Source organism: Populus alba, chromosome 4 (genome assembly GCF_005239225.2).
Source record: "Populus alba chromosome 4, ASM523922v2, whole genome shotgun sequence".
In the NCBI taxonomy this organism is placed as follows: Eukaryota; Viridiplantae; Streptophyta; class Magnoliopsida; order Malpighiales; family Salicaceae; genus Populus; species Populus alba.
The window spans coordinates 8,679,697-8,705,652 of NC_133287.1; the positions used below are offsets into that span (position 1 = coordinate 8,679,697).

The 25,956-nt window shown below is 32.1% G+C and overlaps 3 protein-coding genes across 15 annotated transcripts; 2 read left to right on the forward strand and 1 right to left on the reverse strand.

Moving 5' to 3' along the window:
- The first annotated feature begins 422 nt into the window (after positions 1–422).
- Positions 423–2,263, forward strand: LOC140954158 (protein PIN-LIKES 2-like). Its single transcript, XM_073408591.1, has one exon. The coding sequence runs from the start codon at positions 820–822 to the stop codon at positions 2,182–2,184; it is 1,365 nt and encodes a 454-aa protein (XP_073264692.1). The 5' UTR covers positions 423–819; the 3' UTR covers positions 2,185–2,263.
- Positions 2,264–2,401: 138 nt separating this feature from the next.
- Positions 2,402–8,131, forward strand: LOC118055957 (ATP-dependent DNA helicase 2 subunit KU70-like). 13 transcript variants are annotated; one of them, XM_073408595.1, is made up of 6 exons: positions 2,402–5,351; positions 5,512–5,741; positions 5,845–5,939; positions 6,068–6,266; positions 7,317–7,406; positions 7,600–8,131. In XM_073408595.1, exons 3-5 carry the CDS (start codon positions 5,879–5,881, stop codon positions 7,375–7,377), a joined length of 321 nt encoding a protein of 106 aa, XP_073264696.1. In that variant the 5' UTR covers positions 2,402–5,351; positions 5,512–5,741; positions 5,845–5,878; the 3' UTR covers positions 7,378–7,406; positions 7,600–8,131. The 13 variants fall into 13 exon arrangements, 8 of the variants coding, with proteins under 8 accessions (XP_073264696.1, XP_073264698.1, XP_073264697.1 ...); XM_073408597.1 differs by having other exon boundaries at positions 6,078–6,266; XM_073408596.1 differs by having other exon boundaries at positions 5,512–5,736.
- A 2,534-nt stretch (positions 8,132–10,665) lies between these two features.
- LOC118056036 (protein DETOXIFICATION 14) lies at positions 10,666–14,435 on the reverse strand. The gene is made up of 7 exons (XM_035068131.1): positions 14,205–14,435; positions 11,875–12,419; positions 11,695–11,781; positions 11,518–11,574; positions 11,188–11,426; positions 10,856–11,061; positions 10,666–10,728 (listed from the first exon to the last, which is right to left on the reverse strand). The coding sequence occupies exons 1-7, from the start codon at positions 14,433–14,435 to the stop codon at positions 10,666–10,668; spliced, it is 1,428 nt and encodes a 475-aa protein (XP_034924022.1).
- Between the last annotated feature and the right edge of the window lie 11,521 nt (positions 14,436–25,956).

Below are 25,956 nucleotides of genomic sequence, written 5' to 3' on the forward strand. Positions count from 1 at the left end.
GTTATCATTAAAGTTTTAATATGCCTTTGAAGTATCTTTTTTTTTTCTCTCTTCACAAATTATAATGAAAAAAATAAAAAAAATAAATAAAAAACCTAAAGATATACTAAAATTCTAATAACATTATTAATACCACAAAAAATATTTGACGATACAATAAATGAAACAAAACTAATAAATGTCACCATTAATGAATTAGGTACCACATTTATAAAAAAAATATTTTTTATTTAAATTTATTTTTTATATATTTTTAGATTATTTTAATGTGTTGATATTAAAAATAATTTTAAAAAAAAAAAAATATATTTTAATATATTTTTAAATAAAAAAATATTTTAAAAATAATTAATATTATATTTTCAAACAAAATTTAGAATGATCCTATAAATTGGGGATGTGATCAATGAGTTGCTAAATTATATTATCTCTATCTTTTGTTGACCCTATTATTTTCCCAATTTTGTTATGTGCTAAATTCCAAAAAAAAATCTCCAACCTTGAATCTACACGCTCTCTCCAACTTCTCTATGAAGATTTTCAGCCTCCCTCTTCACACGGTCCATGAAAATTTTCTCATTTTTTCTGCTGGTAAATTATATCATAGCCTCTGAAGTGCAGTTTCTCGGGATTTTCGTTTTATGATTGGGTTATTTGATAAACTTTGTTGTGGCATGATTTGGTCAACTGATTGACAAAAACCCTTCGAGTTGAAAGTTTGTTGTTGGTTTTCTTGTCTTGTAAAGCTTGCTTGGAATTTGTATAGTTCAATCCATTAGTACTTTTGGATTCGCAAGAGAGTTTGCGAGAGTGAAGAAAATGATGGAAGCTTTTCTTGCTTCAGTTCAGAAAAATATAAAATCTGAAGGAGAGGAAGTGAAATCTGCAATACTACCTCTATTGAAGCTTATAGCGCTTGCTCTCCCCGGTTTAATTCTTGCTCACCCAAAAGTCCAACTTGTCCCTAAAGCTACTTTCAAGCTCCTTAGCAAGCTTGTTTTTGCTTTGTTCTTGCCTTGTTTAATATTCACTCAACTTGGTCCATCCATCTCTCTCGAGAATATTGTTCGCTGGTGGTTCATTCCTGTAAATGTAATCATTAGTACTGCCATTGGTTGCTTATTGGGTTGCTTGGTGGCGTTTATATGCCGGCCACCGAGGGAGTTTGTTCGGTTCACAATCATCATGACTGCTTTTGGCAACACTGGCAATATTCCACTGGCAGTAGTTGCGTCAGTGTGTCACAGTTCTGATGCTCCTTTCGGTCCGGATTGTTATGGAAATGGTATTGCTTATGTATCCTTTTCTCAATGGGTTTCTGTTATTCTCGTTTACACACTTGTTTACCACATGATGAAGCCCCCATTGGAGCAGTATGATATTGTTGATGAAGAGATAGAGATTGAGTTAGTGCCTGCTGATCTCAGCAAGCCTCTCCTTGCAGAAGCTGAGTTGCCAGGAATAGAAGAAAAGGAAACTGGACTTAGCAAGACGCCTTTCATTCATAGGCTCTTCAATAGCGTCTCTGGCATTTCACAAACAAATTTTCCTGATCTTGAAGCAATAGAAGAGGGAAGAGAGGAGGGAGGTGAAAGTAGCTCCGAGTCCATTAGGTGCTTGGCTGAACCTAGGGTGGCTAGAAAGATTAGAGCTGTTTCTGAACAGACACCAATTCATCACATTCTTCAGCCTCCAACAGTTGCTTCTTTCTTAGCTATTGTTATTGGAGTGATCCCTGCTCTCAGACATATGGTTTATGGTGCCCATGCTCCTCTTGAAGTTATTACAGACAGTTTAGGGACGATGGCTGATGCCGCAGTGCCTTCTGTCATGCTTATTCTTGGGGGAATGCTTGGTGAGGGTCCAAATGAATCGAAACTTGGGATTCGGACCACGATTGGCATTATTGTTGCAAGGCTGTTGGTGCTTCCTGTAATTGGAATTGGGGTCGTCTATTTGGCTGATAAATGGAATTTCTTAATCGCCGGGGACCGATTGTACCAGTTTGTGCTTTTGCTGCAATACACTACACCTAGTGCCATTTTGTTGGGAGTTATTGCAAGCTTGAGAGGTTATGCAGTTAAGGAGGCTTCGGCACTCTTGTTCTGGCAGCATGTGTGCGCTGTGCTCTCTCTTTCGATGTATATCATTGTCTACTTTAAACTGCTTTTTTCGTATATCTGAGGTTTTTCTTTAACCTTCATGTTTAATGCTTCCCAGTTCTATATATAAATTTATGCACTGGGCATGAGTTTCTGATTAAGATGAACACAGAACCTTATTTGAGCATGAATGATTTGTGTAATTGGTAAAAGGATGTGTATGCTAATCAAACCACATATAATGAAACTTGCAAGATTCAGTAGGATAGGAAATGTCCAATTGCTTCTTAGCCTGTTGGCATTAGCTCAAGTGGTAGATGGAAATCTGAAGTTTGAACTATCAAATGAACATTAAAAAACACATGGATCTGATCAACAAATTGCCAGCTTGAAAGTGTTAAACCCTGCCAGAACGTGTCATTGATTAGCAGTTCGTGTACCTGCGTTGTTTTTCTTTTTCTTATTTATTAGTCCACATTAGCTAAATGAAATCCTTCAACCATACCAGCGAGCATCTTACTAGAGGATACAACAGACTGGGATTTGTTTAGTTGCTGAACTGCACTTTCATTGCAATAGTTCCTTGCTGATAAACCCTGATACACCTAGTTAACTCACCTTGTTGAGGTCATTCCAAACCTGTAGAGTTCCTTGCATAGCAGAGGATGGTTGAGCTTCCAGTGCCAAAAGTATTATTCTCTTGATTCATTTAGAGATTTCAAATTTGAGACCAAGCTACCTGGAGTCATAGAGAGAGATTAAGATGTTTAATATTACCCTACAACTCAAAGAACTGGGTTTTTTGCCACCGCCGCTGTGTTTGTCTTCATTTCTCTGAAAAGATCAGTAACCAGACATGTATCCCTTTTATTATTATTTTTATCTTTATGCCGATATGCTTTCCCCCCCAAAACCACAAACATGGATCTGAGATTTAAAAAATGTCTCATCAATTATGCCTCTCTGCATATAATAAGAAAGAGAGGGGAAGAGAGAGTTGATAGGGTTTTATAAAGAGGTGAAGGTGGAAAGTTAGAAAGGGAGGGAGGTGACGGCACGGACTATCAATTCCTCTGCTACTACTTACTCTCCCCTGTAACCTGACCCCAGCCAGACCAGCCCCTTCACTTTCTTTCTTTCTTTTTTTCTCTTTTGCTTTTCCTTTTCTTTTGCTCTGTCTTCCCTTTCCTTTCTCTTGTTATAATTATGATGTCTCCCCTTTTATGTGAGGGGTTGTGCTCTCTGGGGAGGGTGGATGGATCATGTGACATGTTTCAGTGTTGGGCTGGTAGGTGCCAAATTGCATCGCTGAGGTGAGTGAAAAATAAATTTAGGGTTTTTGATTTGTTTTTGTTCTTAGGATAACAATAACTTTTCATTTTGGGTTTGTTTTCCAGGATAGATGAATAAAAGATGCTTTACAAGATAAGTTTTATTCTCTGTTTATTTATGTTTCCATCATTTTTTTATCTGTTTACATTTAAGCATTTTTATGTGTATTTTTTGATCAATTGACAGTAGAAATTGATCCAGTTGAAGTAAGGCAAATAACTAATATGATTGTAGGGTTATGGGAAAGAATGTCGTTGCTGAGCTTCCTACAATGGGTTTCCTTCTTGCTGCCTAGCTGATATCAATGCCCTTCCCGGAAAAAGAAGAAAAAAAACAGAGGTTTAAGTGTAGTTGCACTAGAACAAAGACTGAAACTTTGGGGCATACGTATAACTCCAGCTTATTGAAGTAGAGTTCTGCCAATTATGTTATTTTCACCATTCTTTTAGCTGTCATATTTGCAGATTCTGTTTAGAAAAAAGTTGCATGTAAGCTTTAGATCATGAACTTCCTAACTATTCCCATAAGCACATATAATTATCTCAATAAGATCTAGGTTTGAAGAAGTCTATTAATTCCTTGACAGTCACCAAGTTTGCAGCTTTTAATTTTGTAATATCATTGTTTATATCATCAAATAACAAATGTCAACTTCATTTCAAACCATAACTTTTGTTGTCCTCCATTTAATGTCATTAAAATGGATAAATCTTTACTTGATATGGCACTGCACTGACAAAAAAAGAAGCTAAAGGCCATTATTTATTCTAGATTAGATTTTTGTTTTTGTGCTATTGAATGATTTTAGATTTGGAAGTTAGCTGGTTTTTTGACAGTTCAATGTCAAACTTGATTCAAAATTTCAACTGGGGTTGTCTTCTTTGAATTTAAATGAACCTGCATCACTTTTCTGGTGGATCATGTCCATGCATTTAACAAAGGCTGAATCCTTGATTGGAATGATTGATTTGTAGCAACATGACCTTTCATTTGTATCTAGAACAAATAATGAACTAGCATTCATCACGATCATGACTGCATGACAATTTGAAATCTAAAACATTGATAAAGTTGACACACGGATCCTAATAATTAAAATCTAAAATTAATTTTTCTGTTTTTGTTAGCATCATTAATAAATTTTAAATCGATGTGATCTATCGACAAGCCAATTATTTTTCTTTCTTTTTTTATTATGGGAAACAGTAGAGGGGTTTGACTTTGGATGCATACAGTTTCATCGTAAATGTTCAAATGAATGTCTATAACTGATTCAAGGCAATGGTTATGAAGAAGAATTCAATTAATCCTTTAAAAAGCAGAACCAAAAGCAAAGATGCTAGAGTATTACTATATGTAGTAAAATTATTCCTTGAGCTGCACCTCCTTCTTTACAGTACAACCTCTTAGAAATGATAACATAGTTATTCTCAGTAAAACTTTTATGGCTTTTCAAGTAAAGGTTTTATGCAAAGACAGAAATTCATGCTATCATGACGAAGATGGAAAGAATATTTTTCTGTCTTTTAGCCATGTTCAATTTTGAGATCTCCAATAATGATGCAGATGCGAGATGATAGAACTGGGAATGGATTGTTAATGTTGTGTCCAACTTGTTAGGTCAATTGGCGTTGTTTATTTTTAGTTTTGCAGTTATGAAACTGATTCAGTTTTCACACTGAATGTCATGCTGTCTGTATGAGAAATGAATCTATGCTTTCCTTTTACAATTGCAAGCATTTTTTCCAGGATGCTCGCCTTGGTTTTATCACTGTTCTTCACAATCCTCTACTACAACGGCCTCATGATATTGTAAATTACAGTTATTGTAAATGTTTCAGCTCAAATCAGATAGCCAACGACATCCAAGAAAGGCAAATGCATAGACTGGTTTGTGCTTTTACCTACTGTTTTTAGGTATGTGGCCTGATCTATTTCCTTTTTTTCCATATATTTCCCTTTTATTCCTGCCTATTCATCAGTTTCCTTTCATGTATGTTTCCCTTTCATAGCCACCAGGATCTAATAAGTGGTTTTAACAGTACAATGTAATTGCAATTGCTTTTTTCCTCTGCAGTGTTGGTGGTTCGGATTATTGTTATGTGAGTGTTGGAGCTTATATGCCCTGAAAGATTACAAAGTCTGTGGATGCTCAACTGTTAAAAGGAAGTAACTACATGAATTGGACATGGATGGCATCTATGCCATTTTGTGTTATCATCCACAATTTTCCAGCAATATGGATATAGCACGTTCCATAAGATTAATTTGCTGTAGTATTACAATTATTGCTGGACACTGAGTAGGGTGAACTTAATTTTTATTATGATTTCATTCCTTTCCTTTCCTTTAATCTTTGCTGGACTCTCCTCCTCAGTGATTTCCAAAACAATTTCTTGCATGTTTGCAGAGACACCCTGCAGTTTTGCAGGCCCTAGGTATGGATGAAGATGACATGCCAGAAATCAATGACGAAACGCTTCTTGATGAAGAAGCCATGGCTAGGTAAGGTCAAATTTAACTTCTTATCTTTTACTGCACCCACCATTCTTTCATTATCTGCCCTTCATGCGGATCTTAACAATCATTTTTGTCTACTTGAAAAATGTTCATATTTATGGTCCACTGGCTAGGAGCTGTCAGAGCATTTGAAGAGTTCAAGCTTTCTATCTATGGAGACAATGATGATGAGGAAAGTGCCATTGGCAATGGAAAAGCAAATGATGCCGCCAAAAAAAAAAAACCAGTTGCTGAAAATGCAGCTAAGGAGTCTGCAAACTACAACTGGCCAGATCTTACTGATAATGGACATGATACTGGTGTTTCACCTCTGTAAGTTTCTCTATAGCAAATTTTTAGAACTAGATTAAAGTTTAGGAGTTAACAAGTCTATTGAATGCGTTGAAGGCTGAATAAAACCTCACTGGTATGTCTAAGTTGAATTTTGAACTTTTCTTCTTCCACACATGTAAACTTTTAAGGGCTTGGTCATGTTCTTGCAAGCTCACGGTGACACCAAGAATGTCTAAGCTGTTTCTTACGACATGCAGATATACAAATTGCATACCACTTGCTAGTTTTTTGTTGATTGCAAGATGTTAAAATAGGAGTGATCTATCTTTGCTGGTCGAGTTCTACTCAAAACTTGGAAGATATGGAAAATAATATTTTCCTTGGAATAATATTTTGGTAGCTGGGCCCTTAAGACACACGGTGTTGTTAGCCATGGCATGAGAAAATGCAATACTGTAAGATAATAATAGGGTTTCTAGCTTATTTGGTTTCATTTAAGGAAGTGATCCTATGCTCTTTTGATTGATGTAAGAGTTTCAAGGAAATTAGGATCATCTATATGCTGGCATAACCTCATCATTGAAATTTTCTTCTTTCCCCTCATTTATCCGACTCTTCAGTCCTCCTTTCAGTCAAGATAAGAGGGAAAATACTATGAGGGGAAATCTGAATCATAACAAAGAAAGAAAGAGAGAATAAAAATAAGCACTTGGAAGTTTTGGAGAATTAATGTTCTCACATCTTGAAACCACCTGATTACTCTGAGTTTGTTGAAGTTGATCCACCTAGAATATTTGCCCGAGTACTTCTGTCCTCTTCTATTCTCTCTGTTTGTGTGTTTCTTCTTTCAATTGTAAGCTTGATTTTGGGGTTTCATTTTGTTCTTGCACTACAATGATAGCCTTAGCAGAGGAGCTTCAAAGACCGTGTATGAATCCCATTTAGAAATTTTCTTTTCCCGTATGTTTGCCGCCTTAATATTTTTTGCTTGTGTTTGATGGATGCTCATGTCTTGTTTTTGAAAACGTTGGAATCTTTTGTAGTTTTTCTGTGGGTTCTTGATAATGGTTTGTTGATTTATTTAGGCAGGTATAGAGCAGTGAAGGGATTGAAGTTGCTAGGAACCAAGTCAGCCTCAATTGTTCCTTGAAAACCCTGAAGATTTTGGAAGACTCTACTGTGAGTTTTTGGTAATGGTTTGTTGTTTGTGACTGAAATGTTCACCACTTGGACTTTAAGACAATAAGAATTTGTCAAACACTAATGATTCCATGGCCCATTCTTTACTTTTCTGCTGATTATGCTTTATGGGTCTTTTGAATTGTTTATAATCTTATGATTATATTCTCTTCGCTTTTCTGGTCTTTCATAGGTATAGACTAGAGCACAAACGAGCTAACATTAGAGCTGTGAAGCATTGGTGCAGGCAGATCTTGAGAGGGATTCTTTACTTCCATAACCATGACCCCGCTATGATCCAAAGAGATCTGAAGTGTCATGTTTTTGTGAACTTGATTGGAGAAGTGAAGATTGGAGATCTTGGCCTTCCTGCACTTCTTACATAATAGCATGCTTCTTACATGAAAATATATCTTTTTTTTTCCCATCCTCTCTTCATGGAGATCTTTCTACTACTAATCTTTTTTGTATGTCATTTCTCACCTATTTGTGATCAGTGATTCGCTTAATGACGATTGTGAATCCCCTGCAGCGAATCGCGGGGAAAGCCAGCTAGTTAGATTCCAAACTTTGTTGGTTGTTTGTGCAAGGTATAATTAATATACTTAGGATTCCTTGCACATGTCTGAAGTCTAGACCGTGCTCAGATTTGACAGATGGAGGGTGTCTTTTCAGCAGACATCATAGATATTTGCTAAAAATGTTCCTGATTTATTCTGAATTGATTTGCACTTCAACATTTTAAGGTTCTTTTTAGGATGCCTTGCATGTGTCGAGCATCTGAACCTTTCAATATAAAAAAAAAAAATAGATGGATTCTTGTATGATCAAAGATATAATCACAGTTAGTGTAAAAATGCAGCTCAATCATTAGCTCTAAAAGTAATTTTATTAACTTTGCAAGTCAATGATTTCTTGAAAATCTCAGTAGAAGTTGTAACTATGCAAGGTTTTTCTTTTTCTTTTTCCCAGCACATGAAGGCTTTTGAGCTAGAAGAGCAAGTCAACAATTTAATCATCTAGACGTTCGAGGGCTAATTTCAGTCATAATTTGATCAGTCATAATTTGATCACAACAGACTTATCAAAGGAAAAATATAGTATTGCCGTTATGTTTATAATTATGGTTATTAATGATTTAGGAGCTATTGGTCTATATATATATATATATATAATATAAGGAACCAAAAAATCGAAAGAGATAGAGATGAACTGAAAAAAGAAGAAGGCGAGAGAAGGGTGGGAAAAGAAAGGGAATAGACAAATCATGGGTGATAGAGGAATTATGTTTTTAAGATATGATGATTTTTTTATTAACTATGATTTTGAATTTGTTAAGGTTTTTAAAGATTTTTTAAAGTTAATGTTGTTAAGTTTGATTAATAATTAATATGTTTAAATATTTCAATTAATTGATTTTGGGTGATTTGATTAGGAATTATAATTTAAGATGTGATTGGTTTACCTGATGTGTTACAAGCATAAAGGCTTAAGCAATTGGACTAATCTTCTTTGAGAATTCTATAAAGATTAGTTTTGAGGTTAAAGATTGTCATAACTTAATTCTTGATTTTTTTTTAAAAATATTTTTCAAAACAATTCAAAAAATATATTTTTGAAGCATTTGATTCATTTTCATCATTTTCAATGTTTTTTTTCTTTTGAAAGAATCTAAAATTCAATTTTTTTTTTGCATGTCTTGGAATTGTACAAAAAAAAAAAAAACCCTTTGTATTGTTATTCATAAAATAAAGCAAAAAAAAAAAACATATTTTCACCTATTTTAGTTTTTTTTTTCCTAGCGTTCTACAAAAAGATGAGAAATAAAAACATATTTAATTTGCATATTTAGATTTTATAACAAGTTTATAAAGCCTACTAAAACTTGATATAAATTTTAAAAAACATTAAAAAAATGATTTTTTTTATTTTTATATCAAGATTTATGAACTTACACATAAAATGTGTTTAAAAATATTAGAAAAAGCAAGTTAAGCCCATAATAAATAAAATAACCCCTTTCTCTCTCTCATATTGTTTACCTTTAATATTTAAAAATTATAAATTTATACATAAGATGTATTTCTAATAATAAAAGAAACAAATATATAATATATAATAAAATATATCTTGGCTTTAGAATAACTAGGTTTGACCCATAAAACCATGGTTTATTTTACTAGGTGGATATGTTTTAACTAATAGACAAATTAATGTCTAGAAAAAAAAAACAACAAAGCCTTAACAATAATAATATAAAAAAATAAACAATGCAACTTGCCTCAAGTATGGTGTATTAGAGAGTTATATTGTTTTTCATATACACAATTAGTTTTATTATTCAAATTCTGTAAACTAGTTAGGATTCTAATGATTAAAATATTAGGTGGTGACTCTAAACTTTTAAATCATAAAAGAACTTCAATTTCTTATTCTTTTGACCCCCAAACCCAATCTAGAAGGATAATTGTTGCGATGTCATAAACATATAAAAATCATAATGAAATTTTAGTTTAGTTCTAGATTTGTGAAAATTATATTTTAGTCACTACACTTTAGAAAACTTACAATTTGACTCTTGAAACATATTTTGGAATTCTATATAAAACTAGTTGTCAAGTTAAAGATGATGAATTTTAATTTGGTCCTGAATTTGTGAAAATTAAAGTTTAGTCCATGAATTTTATAAAATTATAATTTGACCCCTAAATTTAAGAAAAATTACAAATTTGGTCCCGATGGTAGAAGATAGTTTTTTTTATTATGTGCCAACAAGTAATTCAAATGTATTGATGATTTATTATCTATATGTTTAAATATTGATAATAGCATCTATTGATCATTTAAACTTTTGTTATGTCCCAACAAGTAATTCAAATATGTTGATGATTTACTATGTTTTATTTGATTTTGTTAGAATTTAAAGTTAATTTTATACTGTGTTTAAATATATTCAAGTATTTCAAGAGCATATACGACTCCTTTTGTAATGAAAGTGATTGAATACTACAAAGTGAGAATTTGATATATGATTGTGAGTAATAAATATGAATTATATCTTTAAGAATATATATGAAATGTGTGTTTACATCCATATGATATATATAATAAACTCGTTATATGATTGTGAGTAATTGATATAGATATATTTTTGGAAGTATCTATGAAATATGTGTGTTGCATATCGCAGAAGTTGCATTTGATACTATCAAAGGATCATGCTACGGGCATTTCTAAAAAAAATATACGTTCTTATAATCTATTTGTCCTCATCCTTCACTGAAGATCTCCTCTCTAATACCCTTTCCCTTGCCTTTGTAACCTGTATGCACACAAGGTCATCAATTTGTCATTGCACTTGATGGGAGCCTCTAATAGAACAGCACATGAAAACATATAATACAAGGGAGATAAGTTGAAGGAAAGAAAGCAGAGATTGGACGCAGGACCTGTTTGTTCCAATCTGTGCAAGCAGTGACGATAGAAAGAAGAACTGTTTGCAGAAAGGACCCAGCCAATATTCCAATCCAAAGGCCTTTTCCTCTTAAATGAGCTACAAAACCAAGCACAGCAGCCACGGGAAGTCCAACCAGATAAAATGAACCAATATTGATATATGCCCCTATTTTCTGCCATCCACTTCCTCTAGCCACACCTGATGCAAAGGATGACACGTATATTTTAAAATCAGCAGGTATTGCCAAGTTTATACAACGATTTAAGGTTGTTCTTGCCAAGTTGTATATTAACCAAAAAAAAGAAACTGGGATAAGAAACTAACCAGAAAGGACAGCTTGTAAGCTGTCCATGATAAACGAGAGACAAATCAGAGGAGTCATGACTGAAATATAACGCACAACCTGCCGGTCATTGCTGTAAGCATATCCCAAAACTTGCCGGGAAAGGAAGAGGCCTGAGCTCACAATGACTGACTCTGTGCCAGCAAGAAACAATGCAACCAGAACTGCCATCCTAGCTAATTGAGGATTCCCAGCTCCTAGTTCATTCGATACTCGTGTGCTATAAAAATACCATGAAATCTATATTGATATGAAATCTATATATTATTTTGAATTAAAGAATATGCTTTCAATAGGAGAAGGTTATAAACCTTGCAGCAGCTCCAAATCCATATGGTACAGTGAAGTGCAATGTAGAGATTGTGAGGCTAAATCAAGCAAAATAAATGTTAATGAGAAATTAGAGTTATAATAATATTTAATTCAATCTTTACAAGTATCCAATGTGTCAATATGTGGATAGGAGCCAAAATAAATATTAAAAATACCATATAGAAAGCACTGAAGTCTCCAGTTTTGGATTTTTGAAAAGACCGGAAAGCAAAAGTAGCAACTCCATTGACCACCATTTAAGACTGTGATTATAGCATAATAGTATTATAGTTAGGAAAACAAAACGAAAAGAAAATTGCATTTTCATGATAGAAGAAAAAGGTAAAAGAAATTACCAAACCATAATAGCAGAAGGGACACCGAGCCGAAAGAATTCTCCGATACCATAAAGTGCTTCTCTTGACAATGGAGCTCTAGTTTTTTCACATGCTGAGGAGAACTTGACATACAGGCCTAGCAATATCACATTCAACCAAGTTGATAAACTGAAGGCTATAGCTGCACCCTTTTGTCCTAATTGCAGTTTGTTCACAAGAATCCAGCAAGAAATGGTGTGAAGACATAGGATGAAAGATGAGGTTATGAGCATTGGTAGAATCACACTTTGTGTCTGAAGATATCTAGTCAAAGGTTTAAGAACTGCGCCCCCAAATAATGCAGGGATTAGCCACATTGAGTACTTGCAGGCTTCTTGTGAGATTAAAGTGTCTTGGCCTAGTAGAGGCAGTAGTTTGCCGATGAAGATCCACAGGACACAAATTGGAGGGCACATGATTATTAGAGAGATGATTGCACTGTAAGTATAGGTTCCAAGCTTTTGATATTGTTTAGCTCCATATGCTTGGCCTGCTAGGGTTTCCAGTCCACCTGCCATTCCTGACTGTTTGCCAGTTACAAACTCGGGTCAATTTATGCTTGTTAACACAACTATAATTGTGAAAAAAAAGCTTAATAAAGAAAGAAAATTGGAAAAAAAATCATTTTTAATTATAAAGGGCATTCTAACATGATAATAATACATAGCAACCTCTAGCTTTAGGCAAGAGCTCACGCTTTACTGGCCAATTTCACCCCAATTTGTTTGATTATTACTCAATTCTAAAAACAGCAAACAAACAACTTTTGTAAAGTTACTAGAATATTGGCCCGCGCTCCGCCGAGGAGTTAATATTAATTTTATTTTTTAAAATATAAAAAATATTAAAGGTATAAAGAATTTTTTTAGTGTCAATTGGGTCTGGCTTGAGTATGATATGGTTGCAGACCTAATTTAGTTGGATATGACATGTCTTCTAGACCTAAAGCTCTTGGGTCTGGACCCATGTGTTTAGGTTTGCCAGATCCGTGCCTAGGTTTGGCAACCATATCTTTTCTTCAAGATTCATTAAATTTTCCATTCAAGAGGACTCCATATCTTTTCTTCCTAACAGTGTGTGATGAAATGATGGACTCTTTCATATAGTAATAGATGCCAAAGGATAGGGCACCATATCTTTTGTGCTAGACCTAGGTGTGGGCCAACAATCATGTTTGGTGTCAGACCCAGGTGCAGGTCTGATGGTTGCCAGACCAAGACTCTTTAAGCCTAACATTGTTACCAGATCCAAGGACCTTGGGTCTGACGTGGTTGCCAAACTTTACAAAACAACAAACAAATAGAGAATAATTATATACTTTAATTGCTAGGAGAGAGAGAAAAAAGAAAAATACAAACAATCGATCATCAGTGGTAATCCAACCATGATATGTCTACATGCGCTGCACCATGTGAAAGAGGGCATGTCTGCGCATCTAGTTATATGGTGGATAGCTAGATTGGTTACTGGGAAGCGTCTCACACACCTCTTTAATAGCATGAGCACCACCAACTCGTTGGGACGTTTAAAACATAAGCCAGTAGCTTTTAGATTAAAAATAAAAAATACAACGTGAAAAATACTAAAACATCACCTATTATTCTCTTAATTACGCAACATATCTATATAAATTTTACTATCACAATCAACAATAATTTGTGTCTAGAGTTATAGTGAAATCTTTGCACCATTTAACTAAACATTTTAATTTTCAACTTGCTATGCATAACATGGACATGCTACGGACGCCCGATATATTCCTCCATGAAAAAATATTGTTCTTTTTTATGTTTGACAATAAAAATATTTCTGGCTATTTGTTTTATTGATAAGATTAAATTTATTTTTTATTCCATGAAAGAGATGTGGGTCAGAAGAGTACTATGTAAGGCACTGTAAGTATACTCACAAACATGAGGGATCAAAAATATTGGAGAAAATGGAAATAGACAAATAGAAAATTGACAAAAAAAATTTTGCTTGTATGGAAAGAAAATGTTTAAATGATAAATTTAAGATTTCTGTACATGAAACATAAGATTTAGGGGTTAATCCAAAACTAGCAAGGACCTTAGGGGTTGTTTTTTTTTTTTTTCCCTTCCCCTGATCACGTCCCGTCTTCAATTCCAGGATAGATGAAATGGATTCTTGAAGAAAAAACCTTCTTCCTCTCTCCTTAATGAAAGAGAAAGCGACCTTAATTTCTGAATTGAAAGCATAATGATTCATGCTAGCTGAAAGATGCAAGAAGATAAAAAGGACCTTTATAAAAAAAAGTTTTTAAAAAAGGACAGGATTAGAAGACATACAAGAAGGCTAAACCCTGTTACATTGGTAATAGAAGTGGCAATGGCGGCACTAGCGAGTGCAAGTGCACCAAGGTGCCCTATAATTATCACAGACACAACTTGTTGGAGATACTGCAATACTGACACGGCCACCATTGGAGCTGCTATATAGCCTGCCTTCTTTAGCTCTTGAACAAATCTTTCCCATGTTATCGCCCATTTTCTCTCTTCCCTCTTTCCCTCTTCTTCCATAACTTCTCAACAAGTGAATGGATTTTTTGATAGTTATTGATAATGATACGTATCTTTTTCTAGTACTTCTTATAATGAAAATTCCTATCTGTCAGCCTGTAAGAATTTAAATTTTTAAAGCCTCGCATATTTTCGTACTCAAATTCTTCACCCTTAGTCGTAAGATATTGCTTGCTTTTTTACTTTCTTTAGAATAAGTTCTTTATTCCAATAAAGACAGAGGACAAGCAAGCAAGATAGCAAATCCTTGTTTTTTTCTTTCTTTCTTTAGAATAAGGTCTTTGTTCCCACCATGGAGTACCGCTTGAAGCTCCCAACTTTACAAGACCGACAGCACAACTATTTCCCTCTCTCAAGACATGTTGCAGAATACATGTCCATGTTAAGTGTGAACTCAATTGATAGCAGTCAGCCATGTCCAACATGGCTGCATGCTGCATGGTGAGTGTAAGAAGATGGCAACAAGTAAGCCAGCTGAAATGTTGAACGTGGTGGCAGAGCTTTTGGTGGACGGCGGCAACCATTTTTTACTGAAAATGGGGAGTCTTGTCTCCCTATTTCAGCCATAAATAGAAAGAGGTTGTGAGAGCTAAAAAATACATTAGAAAATTGAGAGCAAGAGTGATGTGAGCGCGACAGGGTTTGAGTTGAATTGAGAAGTGTTTTCTCCTCCATTCCTCCTCATTGTAATTTGTATTTTCCCTCTCTGTAAATAATATCAATAAATTTATGAACATAGATAAATTGTAACTTATATGTTGTGTCTGGAAAACAATCAAAGATCCTAATAGTCTACTCCCTAGCAAATTACTCATTTGGATAAAACATATTATATTTTAAATTACTCATTTGGATTCGCGTACTGTTATGGAAGACAAAACGTTAAATACAGAATTTTATAAATAAAGATAATATTTAGGTCCCCAACTTATCCATTTTTAAATTATCTTTAGATTAATGTCTTGAATATTTCCTAGAATAGAAGTAATAAAGACAATTAGGATGAAAGAGATAAGGTGAAACATGAGATGACACTATTAAAATTTTTAGATTTATTGACAAATTTTTTTATCAATATTTATATTTATAGTTCATTAGCATAATTTTTTTGACTGTCTCACAGACAGAAATAATCCGTCAGAAAACTCTTATCGATGATTTGTAGTCTATCAGTAATAATTTTACCGATAGATTTATTAATAAAAAAAATGCATCAAAACATTTTTTATACACTTCATTATGTTGGTATTTCAATCATGAATATATCATATCATTGACAAAAAATTATAATGTCATTTTATTGATGCTTTTTTTTATCTGTTAGTATTTCCTTTAGCAAATTTAATATATAACAGTCAAACCGACCGTCTATTATTTTATTAGTGATTAAGCAGTGACAATATCATTTGAATTAATTCTTTTTCAATTCTATGAAATATAATGATAGACTTAAGCCATTGATAACCCTATTAGAATAATTATAAAAATTAAAAAATTATTAAACAGACTCGGCAATTCATGAAGGAAGGTTAGCTTGGTACTCAACTTGTATCGAGTGAAATTAACCTTCAATTAATGAGATTTGGAGTTATATTTATGAATCTATAGAAAATATTTGTCATTCATTCTACCCTTTCTTCTGTCTTTATTTAGATAAAATAAAAGTTCTAAAACAATTACGTAATATCAAACATACATTATTAACACAACTTAAAACATTATGGTTTTTCACTGTAAATTGTGAGTGAAAACACTATTTGCTAAAACTATGTGACATAAAGTTTAAAAATCCAACTAACCTAGTAATAAGTTTTTCAGGTTAGATATTTGATAAGTTAATTCATTCTAATAATCTCATCTATTTTTCTTAGTCAATATATAGTTTATTGTAAGCGTGCAAAAGGCGATTAGGAGTTGAAGAAGTCACCACTTGTTATTTAGTTTAGGGTCACTTGAATACTCGAGTGTATTGATTTTTATTAGAAATTCAAGAGGTAAGAATCTGATTATGGTTAATAAAAGTGTTAGCACTCCTAGCACACCATATATAAGATAAGCTGCTTTACATAATTTGATATGGTTTAAATGTTAATGATTGAGATTTACTCATATGAATAATTATTATGGATTTGTGCCCCAAATAAATTCTTCAAAAAAAGATTGAAGGTAAGTTGATTAAAGTTGATTTGTAAAGAGCAAAACTGTTGGTAGAATTTCCACTGGTAATAAACAATTTACAGCATGATCAGAAAGAAACATCACATCAAAATCTAAGGAACATATATATCTCACATCTTCCATTAATTACAAGTCGTTTTTAAGGAACATATATCTCACATCCGCAGCAGATGCTGTGTTTTCGAAGTGCTTGTGTTATTGGTTTTCCAAGCTGGACCATCTTTTCAAGGAAAAAAAATCTGTTCTTCTTCTTTCTTTCTTTTTTTCTTTTAAATCTAAGCTATTACAATATGATAAAAATGATATATAATAACTTAATTATTTATTATTTTTATTTTAATCTGATATAAGTTATTGAATTCAGCATCAATAATGAAATTTAAAATATGATCAAGCATACTTTCTTTCTTAGACCTTGAAAACACGATTGAAATTAATTACATTATCGAAATGAAAATATCGAACCCAAAATCTACTTACTAGTTACGCCTAATCTTAAATTTTACACATTGGACTAATTCTTGGATAAAGGGTTGCGCACGAAGTGGAAGAAGACTCTGAAGTTCAATGTAAGTTCATAAACCACATCACATATAGGCTCCAGCGTGCCTTGTTCAACGAGAGAATCGAAAATGGCTGATATCCAGCTAAAGTTATTAGTGTTCAAATTGCTTCAAGGACCATCTTGTAGCACATATAAGGTTTTCTACTTCTTAGAACTGAGGAGGCCTGTAGGACTAATAATCCATGTGAAGCTATAATACCTCCTTTTATTTTATTACTTTAAGAGAAAAGTTAATGAGAGTGTCTAAGTACATGTTAAACATTATCTAATTACATTTATTAAAATTTATTTATTGTTGATTTGTGTTAAATAGGAAAAAAAAATCAGATATTTAAATAAGATTGATAACATTGAATAAGTGACATTTCATATGATAATATTTTGAAATGTTTGCAATAAATTTAAAAAAAAAAAGAAACTTTGTGATTAATTAAAAGCATTAAATAACTTTTAACGAAAGATAGTTCATTTTATAGTCATCGAGTTATAACTATTAATATTGTATTTATTGAAAGAAATAGTTACAAATCTCGAACATGATTAATCTTACTATTTAAAAGAATATGAGAATACACGGATAAGAATAAAAAAAAATACATACAATTAATTATTAACAAATGAGAAAATACAAGAGAGGAATTCCTATTATTTTTTTAATTAGATTTAATGTAATTTTCTCTTTCCTGCTTCCCTTTCTTTCCTTGTCTATTATTGCACTTCGAATATTGTAAATATTAATAATAACAATTTAAAAGTTTTTATTAGCGGAACCCTTAGTTTAAAGATTATCTCTGTTTTTTAGGTTGAAACATTGCTAATTAAATCTTTATTATTTATTCTTTCATTGGAAGTAATTTATGAAGTAAATAAATTAATCCAGGGAAAATGAGAAAAATAGAAGGAACAATTGAAGATACAATAACAACCACAGAGGGGAAGGACCTACCTGAATATGCTAGGGCAATACTACAGCAGCCTCATTTGCTCAGTTGGTTGATGGCATGGCACAAAGATGATACCGTTTGTCCTACAGCACATGAGGCTGCTGTAATGCCCTAGCATCTTCAGGTAGGTTCTTCCCCTCTGTGGATGTTTTATATATATATATATATATGTGTGTGTGTGTGTGTGTGTGTGTGTGGATGTTATATATATATATATATATATATATATATATATATATATATATATATATATATATATATATATATATATATATATATATATGTGGATGTTATATATATATATGTGGCCCCAAAAAGTATTTGGGCGCCACCACCTAGGCAACAGTCGTGCATCTGAGAATGCATCCATGATCAGGACAAAATCCGAGACAAGGGTTTGGCAATAGAACTATTCCTAATTCAAACACAACTAGAACCTGTTCGAAACAAAATCATTTTCATAAAGTGGTCTATAGCTCTATATTCGCGAACCAAAACACTATTTGCTTTACCCTTACAAGATATATATGTAGTGATCTTGATTTCTTAAGTTCTTCCCAGTTTCTTTCGATGAAAGAAAAGGCTAACAAAGATGAACCAAATCAGGATTTATCAGTTGAAAGATCACTTCAAATATTGTAGTTGTAGCTACGAGACTGCCATGAATTGCTCCGCTTGACACTTACCTTTGCCTACGCCTGAAGCATGGATGTTAGTGACATGAGAGTGAGATTGGTGGATAAATCTTAACATCGACAAGACATGAAAGGGAGATTCTACTCTCTTAATATTCCAATTATAAGAGACAAAAAGCAAGCAAATCCATGCTTGCCACAGTGAAACTGCTTGCTACATGCCTATCAAAACTTCAAGCAATCATGTGGCCATTTTTCTTGTGGAGTTCATACAAGATTCTATCAATCCCTTTCACGAACCCTTCCTTCCTAGTTTGTTTCCATAACTGGGATGTGATCCATGTGCCTCGTTAAGTTTCTGCTCTATTTCATGTGACTCTATTGGCCAATGGCTACCGACACTGCTCTGGTGAGTGAATACTAAGTGACAATGCCCGTCAAAACAACAGCACCCCACTATCATAAACTTATGGCTAAAATATTGTAAGGTATCCTGAACCTTTATGAAAAAATAAATGCTCTTTTGAACAAAAAGAATTCCTTGATTTTCAGCCCTAAATTATGTGATTTCTTAAATGTTGTCTTATTGTTAATTTTTGTCGGAAAATTGACAAAGAAGCCCTTGAAAATTCTCCTTATTGCTCTCAGATTGAGGTTTTTTTGGGGTTTTTCGTTAATTTCATTCAAAATCACTATTGGACGAGCCACATTACAAAAAAAAATCAAATTGTTTAGGGTGGAAAATAAAAAAATATATATATAAGGGATATTTGTTTTTTTGCTAAAATTCAAGAGGGTACTTTACATTTTGGCCTATAGTAGTAATTCGACAAATTTGTATTGCATTTCCATGTTTTCTATTAGCCTACGAAGTTCGAGAAGTTTCATCTCACCTAAAAATTTATTCTAAGATAGCAAGTAATATACATTTTTGGGACACGCAATAGAAAATTAAATGAAATTAATTTTCAAAAACTCATATACATATTCTAAGTTAGTAATATACATGCAATAGAAAATTTATTCTAAGTTAGTAATATACATATTAAAAAATCAGTTTATCTCTAAGCTGATTTAATCCTAAGAAATTGATTTTCCACTTAAGACATTGATTGTTTTAAAAAAAAACCATTTTCTTGGAAAGAAGCTTCCAAGCTTTTCAATGTTTGGTGAACACTAAAAATCTAGTTTTCAGAAAATAGTTTCCAACAACAAAAGGAAATATAAACATATCATACTAAAAATATTTGAACTTTTTTTTAACACACAAACGAAACATCATACAAATACACCTTCCACAAATCTCTCTTTCCACAACCTCATACAAAATAAACTCTTAATTAATATCATTAACTAATTTGGTTTTTTCATTAATTTTAAAAAATTATTTTGATGTTTTAAAAATATTTAATAAGGTTATACTTCTATATTATATTTAAAATACTTATATTATATTATACGTGTGTATATTATAAAATAAGTCATATATAAATATATAATATAATAAATTCTTTTTTTACCACAATTACACTTTTTATATCTCATTCTTTTATTGTAAGTGGTTAAAAAGTTACATTTAATGTTATATATATGTTAAATAAACTTGAAAAAAAAAAATATTTATAAATTATTTTTTAGTTTATTTTTCATGCTACAGAAAAAACTAAAAACTATCTTTCCACTTATTTTTAATAATATTGTCAAATAATAAAAAAATCACTTTTCAGGAATTTAATTTCTAAAAAAAATACTTTATAGCAAACAAATAAGATGAAAGTGTAATAATTAAACTCTTAAAAGGAAATTGATTATAAAATATATATATATATATATATATATATACAAATTGATATGTTAATCTTTAAGTGGTAAAATATAGAACCCATTAATTTTATATATTTAATCTCTTATAAAAAAAAATTATCTCTTATATTTGTATAAAATTTTATTTGTTTACATAACATTACTCTTCTAAAAAAGACACGAAATTTAGGAATGAAGAGAGCTAATAGAGAGAGAATTTACTTGGTTTAGTATTTCAAATGATCGAATAGTATCTTCCTCACTCACTTTGGTCAAAATTTCAAGAGTCAACCTCAACATTCGATGATAAATAAATTTGTTTTTTCTTCTTCTCTAGCATTATTTACTTTCACCGAATTAATTGGAGATCTACATTATTATTATTATTATTATTATTATTATTTTGAAAGGAAAAAAAAAATGGAGATTGAGAGTGGAACCTATATATAACTCAGAAAACTAATAATGCATTACGGTGTGCCATCATTTTGAAAGATAAACTGTTTGGATCACTTCAGAGTTCAGATAATTCGGGAGCATGGGAACACAAAAAGGGAAATGGAGATATAGCAGGTTCATGCATGAGCTAGCTGCAGGTTTCCAGAGTTGTAATCATGGGAAATTAATATTAATGCTTTAATTTATACTAAAATGCAAATGGCGTTTAATTGAAGTCATAGCTATCATGAAGAAACAATAATAGTGTTTTCTTTCTGTTTTTTTTTTTTTAATGAAAACTTCAATTATATTATATAGTTGATGCATGTTGCGGGAATAATGGCAAATGTACTGCAAAGGAATAAAGTGTGTGAGATAATTATAATATTAGTATACCAATTTTATACTTATTTTCAATCTAGTACATCAACTTTAATAATTTTTTTAGTACGTTGACTCTCTTCTTTTTTTTCGACTTTATATAAGCACTTTTGTCCACCTACTTTTAATTGCTCCGTTTTTTACTGGGTTTTTATGACCTCAGCACAATTAAAAAAAATTAAACAAATAACAATCCAGAAAATATTTTGAAAATAACACAGTTAAAAGAGTCGCGAGTCACTTGTATCTATGGCCTATAAAAATTTACAATGAAGAGAGAGAGAGAGAGAGAGAGAGAGAGAGAAAAGACTTTAGAGACACACTAAAGCTCTAATGACGATATAATCAATACAATCAGAAAGATCTTGACATGACAAATCCAATGATACTAACAAAAATCACCAATGAATACTGGAGTGGATCACAGGAGCGGCTCAAAGGTTGCGAAGCTCACTTTCCTTTGGGCGACTCGTGTGACACATTTTAATCATTGTTGGGGACATTTCCTTGTATCATTGGATTTGTCACGTCAAGATCTTTCTAACAATACTAGTGGTGTCGTCGTTAGAGTTTAAGTGTGTCTTTGGGATCTTCTCTCTCTCTCTCTTCTCTCTCCTCCTTGTAATTTGTGAAAAGAAAGGAGAAAGAGAAAAGAAAAAAAAAAGATCCTAGAAAAACATCAAAACTTTAGTGATGACACAACTGGTATTATAATAAAGATCTCGATAAGACAAATCCAACGATACCAAAAACTATATTAACAGAGAATGGAGATGGCCACACCAACGACCCAAAGGTGATGGGGCTCACTTGCCTTTTAGTGGCTCGTGTGACTCACTCAAATCAATGTATATGATCTTTTCTAGTGTAATTGAATTTGTCACATAAAAATCTTTATGATCATACTAGTGATGTTATCATCAGAATTTTGGTGTCTCTAGGATATCTTTATTTTTTTTCTCTCTTCTCCCTTCACAAACTACAAGGAGGAGAGATGAGATAGAAATGAAAAAAGAAAAAAATACCTTCGAAGGCACACCCAAACTCACATTACGACATTGTAGGTACCATATAAAAAATCTCGACAAGACAAATCTAAGAACACTAGAAAATGTCATTAAAGGTGATCGCAATAAATCACACGAGTCGTCCAAAGACAAGTAAGCCATGTCAACTTTGACACACTAGTGCGACCCACTCTATTAGTGACATTTTTTAATGTTGCTAGATTTGTTTAGTCAAAATCTTTCTGATAGTATCAGTGTTGTTGTCAATAAAATTTTGATATGCCTGTGAGATCTCATTCATCCATTTATTTTATGTTTTTTCCTCTCTACATTGTAATTTTTTGCAAGCCATTTAACAATTTAATATGAGTCTCTCAAGTATGTTACTTTTCTAAATATTTTATAAACTATGTTATTTTAAAAAAAAAAATTAACTATCCTAAGGTCTAGAAAAACTTCTTTTTTTACATGCATGTTGAGGTATACTAATTTTCAATTTTTTTAATCAAATATATAAATTTATTTTATTTTATTTTTCATTTTAGTATGGCAAAATTTGTAATTGTGTCAATCAAGTACTTCAATAAAAAAAATTTGTTAGTTTATTTATTTATTTTTTGCAATCACATTATATCCTTTTCTTTTATTAGAATAATAAATATTATAAAACTTATTACTAATTATTTATAATTGATCGTTAACCATGTAGGATGTAGATAGTTTTCCATTGATTGAAAGGACGTTCCTTCTTAAAATAATTTATTTTAGTTTAAGATATTTCTGTTTATTAAACATAATATTATTTTGGAGGGTATTTTTAAAAAAGAAAATCACGTTAAAAAAAAATCACAAAAATATTTGATTGACATAATAAAAAAAAGTTGAATGCATCAAAATCAGAAAGATTAAAATCCATGTACTGGATTAAGATAAAATGAAAGTTGGTGTACCAACAACGGATTAAGAAAAAGGGGCATGTCATTAGATAACAAAATAATTGATAGAAAATCAGCGACAGTACTTGATTGGAAGTTTTTAAGAAGTTGGTGTATTCAAATGAACAAAAAAATTATGTACTTGATTTGATCGAGAAAAGTTGTAAAGTTAGTACAATACTAGTGTAATTATCCAATTATATGTTATTCACATATATATATATATATATATATATATATATATATCTTAAAATTAAACTCAATATAAATATCTATCGGCCTCCTAATATAAATATCTCTAGCTAGATTATTCTTAAAACTCAATATGTGAGGAGAAAATGACAATCTCCTGATCATTCCGGATTGTGAATTCTTCTAAAAAAACTAGAGACAGTGCATCCAAAAGGGCAAGAATTGACTATAAAGTTTTCATTGAGCATGTATACAAAGAAGTTTGCATAAATAGGAATCAGAGTTTTGCATAAATAGGAATCCGTCAATAACATTGAGTAGTAAATCATGAAGATTCATGTTAGATAAACTATGAAGAGTTGCAAACTCCTTTTGACAATGTGCTAAGCTTTGGAGGTAAGATTGTCTTTTCACTATAACATAATTATCTTTTTTTTAAAATTGTACAAAGTTAGATTGGTAATTTTATTTTATTTTGTGTAGTAAAATTACTAATTTAACATTGGAATAAAATAATCTAATATCTACTACTCAATGAAATTTTTTTATTTTCAATTTTTAGAATAGCATAACTACTTTGATGCCATTAAAAACAAAACCAATCGAACTCTCACCCAAGGGCTATTTTGTCATTTTACATTGTTATTATTATAATTTTCATAGGTGCTTAGGGGCATTGTTGTAGATTACATTTATTAAATATATATATAAAAAAACTTGGTGGCGCATGAGGTGTGGATAGCCTTCATTAGGGGTGTTCAAAAAAACCGATTAACCGAGAAAACCGATTAAACCGATTTTTAAAACCATAAAATCTTACCGGTTCAGTTCGGTTCCGGTTTGACCACTTAAACTGGTGAACCGAACCAGTAGTATAAATACCACAGTAACTCACTAAGCCTAACCCTAATTGACATTCTGAACTGAAGCCGCCGCCCACACCAAAGAGCCAAAGACAATTTATCTTCTTCTCCCTTCTGCACCTGTCTTGCCCTTCACCTTTAATTTTCACCCTTCACCTATAACGATTTATCACCTGTATTTCAAGAAGTCAAAGAATTGTGTTCAGATTTGGCTTAGCTTTAGATTTACTTGTCATTAATTTTCAGGCTGCCAAAAATCTAATTGCTCCAGCCAGGGGAATTCCTCGTGAAGATATCAAGGTATGCAAGACTCTCTCCATATAAGTTATATACTGCTCTTATCCCCATATCTTGTATCCTTGTCTTCTGGGTAGATATTTGTCCTATTTTTTACTTCTGAATGCTCTAGTTCTGCTTCTTGATACTCTCAGCTTCGTCAAGAGTCACACATTAGCGGGCTATAAGAAATTTCTGAGTTCTGCTCGTGTTCTTTACCTGATTCAGTAATTCTCGAAGGTCTTCTCTTGCCTACATCCACCATTGTTCGTCTTTGTAGGGACAAGCTCGATTGTAGGGGCGAAGGGCTGCAAGAATAACAGGCTTAATGAAGGGATTAGGTTTCCCGGTTTTTTCCAAAAAGAACCGGATTTAACCGAACCGGACCGGCTCGGTTTGAACCGGTTTTCGGTTCGATTCGGTTAATATTTCTCCAAAATATTAAAATTCGGTTCGGTTGGTTTTTTTAGTTTAAACCGAACCGAACCGAACCGTGAACACCCTTAGCCTTCATATTGTTTGGGCGGCGCGTGAGGAGTCATCCGACTATAAAACACTATTTTTTGGGGGCGATGTTTGAAGGGTCTCGATACCCCAAATCAGATGAGGTAGCATATGTGTCAAGATTCATGAAGGTTTGGCTTTGATGACCAATTTTTCTTCCTCCTGTTCTTCTCTCCTCCCACCTAGATTTTCACGTCGACACCTTAAAAATACAAGAACACCCCTTTAATTTTTTGGTTCTTTAGATTTAGTCCCTTAACTTTTTATTATGATTTTTTTTTATCTTGAATAATTTATTGAATTTGAACCCTGATTCTTTTGATTTCTATTTTTTTGTTTGGAATTATTTTTTCAATTGATTTTATTTTACAATTTCACACTTTTTTTTCTTCACATTTGGTCCATTTTCTTTTGATTGTCAATTTTTTAGCCTTGACAAGTTTTTATTTTAAATCATAAATTATTTTATTTTATGATTCCACCCTCTATTTTTTTTTCTATCAAATTTAATCCCTATTTTTTTTATTGCAAATTTGTTTGCTTCGAAAGGTTTTTAAAATTAATGTTTTTAAATTAGCTCATAATAAACTTCCTAACTAAACTCGGATCCATAGGTTTCATGGGTTACAAATTTTTAAAATTTGACTTGATTTAGGATATTTACTTGAGTTTATTTGGTTTTTACAAAAGTTTTTCAATTCTACCTCCTATGATTTTTTTTCTTTAAAATTTGGTATTCATTCTTTTAATTACTGTGTATTTTATTTTGCATCATTTTTTATTTTTTTTTTAAATTGCAT

Excerpts from the sequence above, each read along its gene's own strand:
- LOC118055957 (XM_073408592.1), top strand. The coding sequence starts at position 5,879 with ATGAAGATGACATGCCAGAAATCAATGACGAAACGCTTCTTGATGAAG. Across the intron at positions 5,940-6,067 it reads GATGAAGAAGCCATGGCTAG|GAGCTGTCAGAGCATTTGAA; the intron begins GTAAGGTCAAAT and ends TCCACTGGCTAG. Across the intron at positions 6,267-7,316 it reads GATACTGGTGTTTCACCTCT|GTATAGAGCAGTGAAGGGAT; the intron begins GTAAGTTTCTCT and ends TTATTTAGGCAG.
- LOC140954158 (XM_073408591.1), top strand. The coding sequence starts at position 820 with ATGATGGAAGCTTTTCTTGCTTCAGTTCAGAAAAATATAAAATCTGAA.
- LOC118056036 (XM_035068131.1), bottom strand. The coding sequence starts at position 14,435 with ATGGAAGAAGAGGGAAAGAGGGAAGAGAGAAAATGGGCGATAACATGG. Across the intron at positions 11,575-11,694 it reads ACTTCAGTGCTTTCTATATG|CCTCACAATCTCTACATTGC; the intron begins GTATTTTTAATA and ends TGCTTGATTTAG. Across the intron at positions 10,729-10,855 it reads GCACAGATTGGAACAAACAG|GTTACAAAGGCAAGGGAAAG; the intron begins GTCCTGCGTCCA and ends GTGTGCATACAG.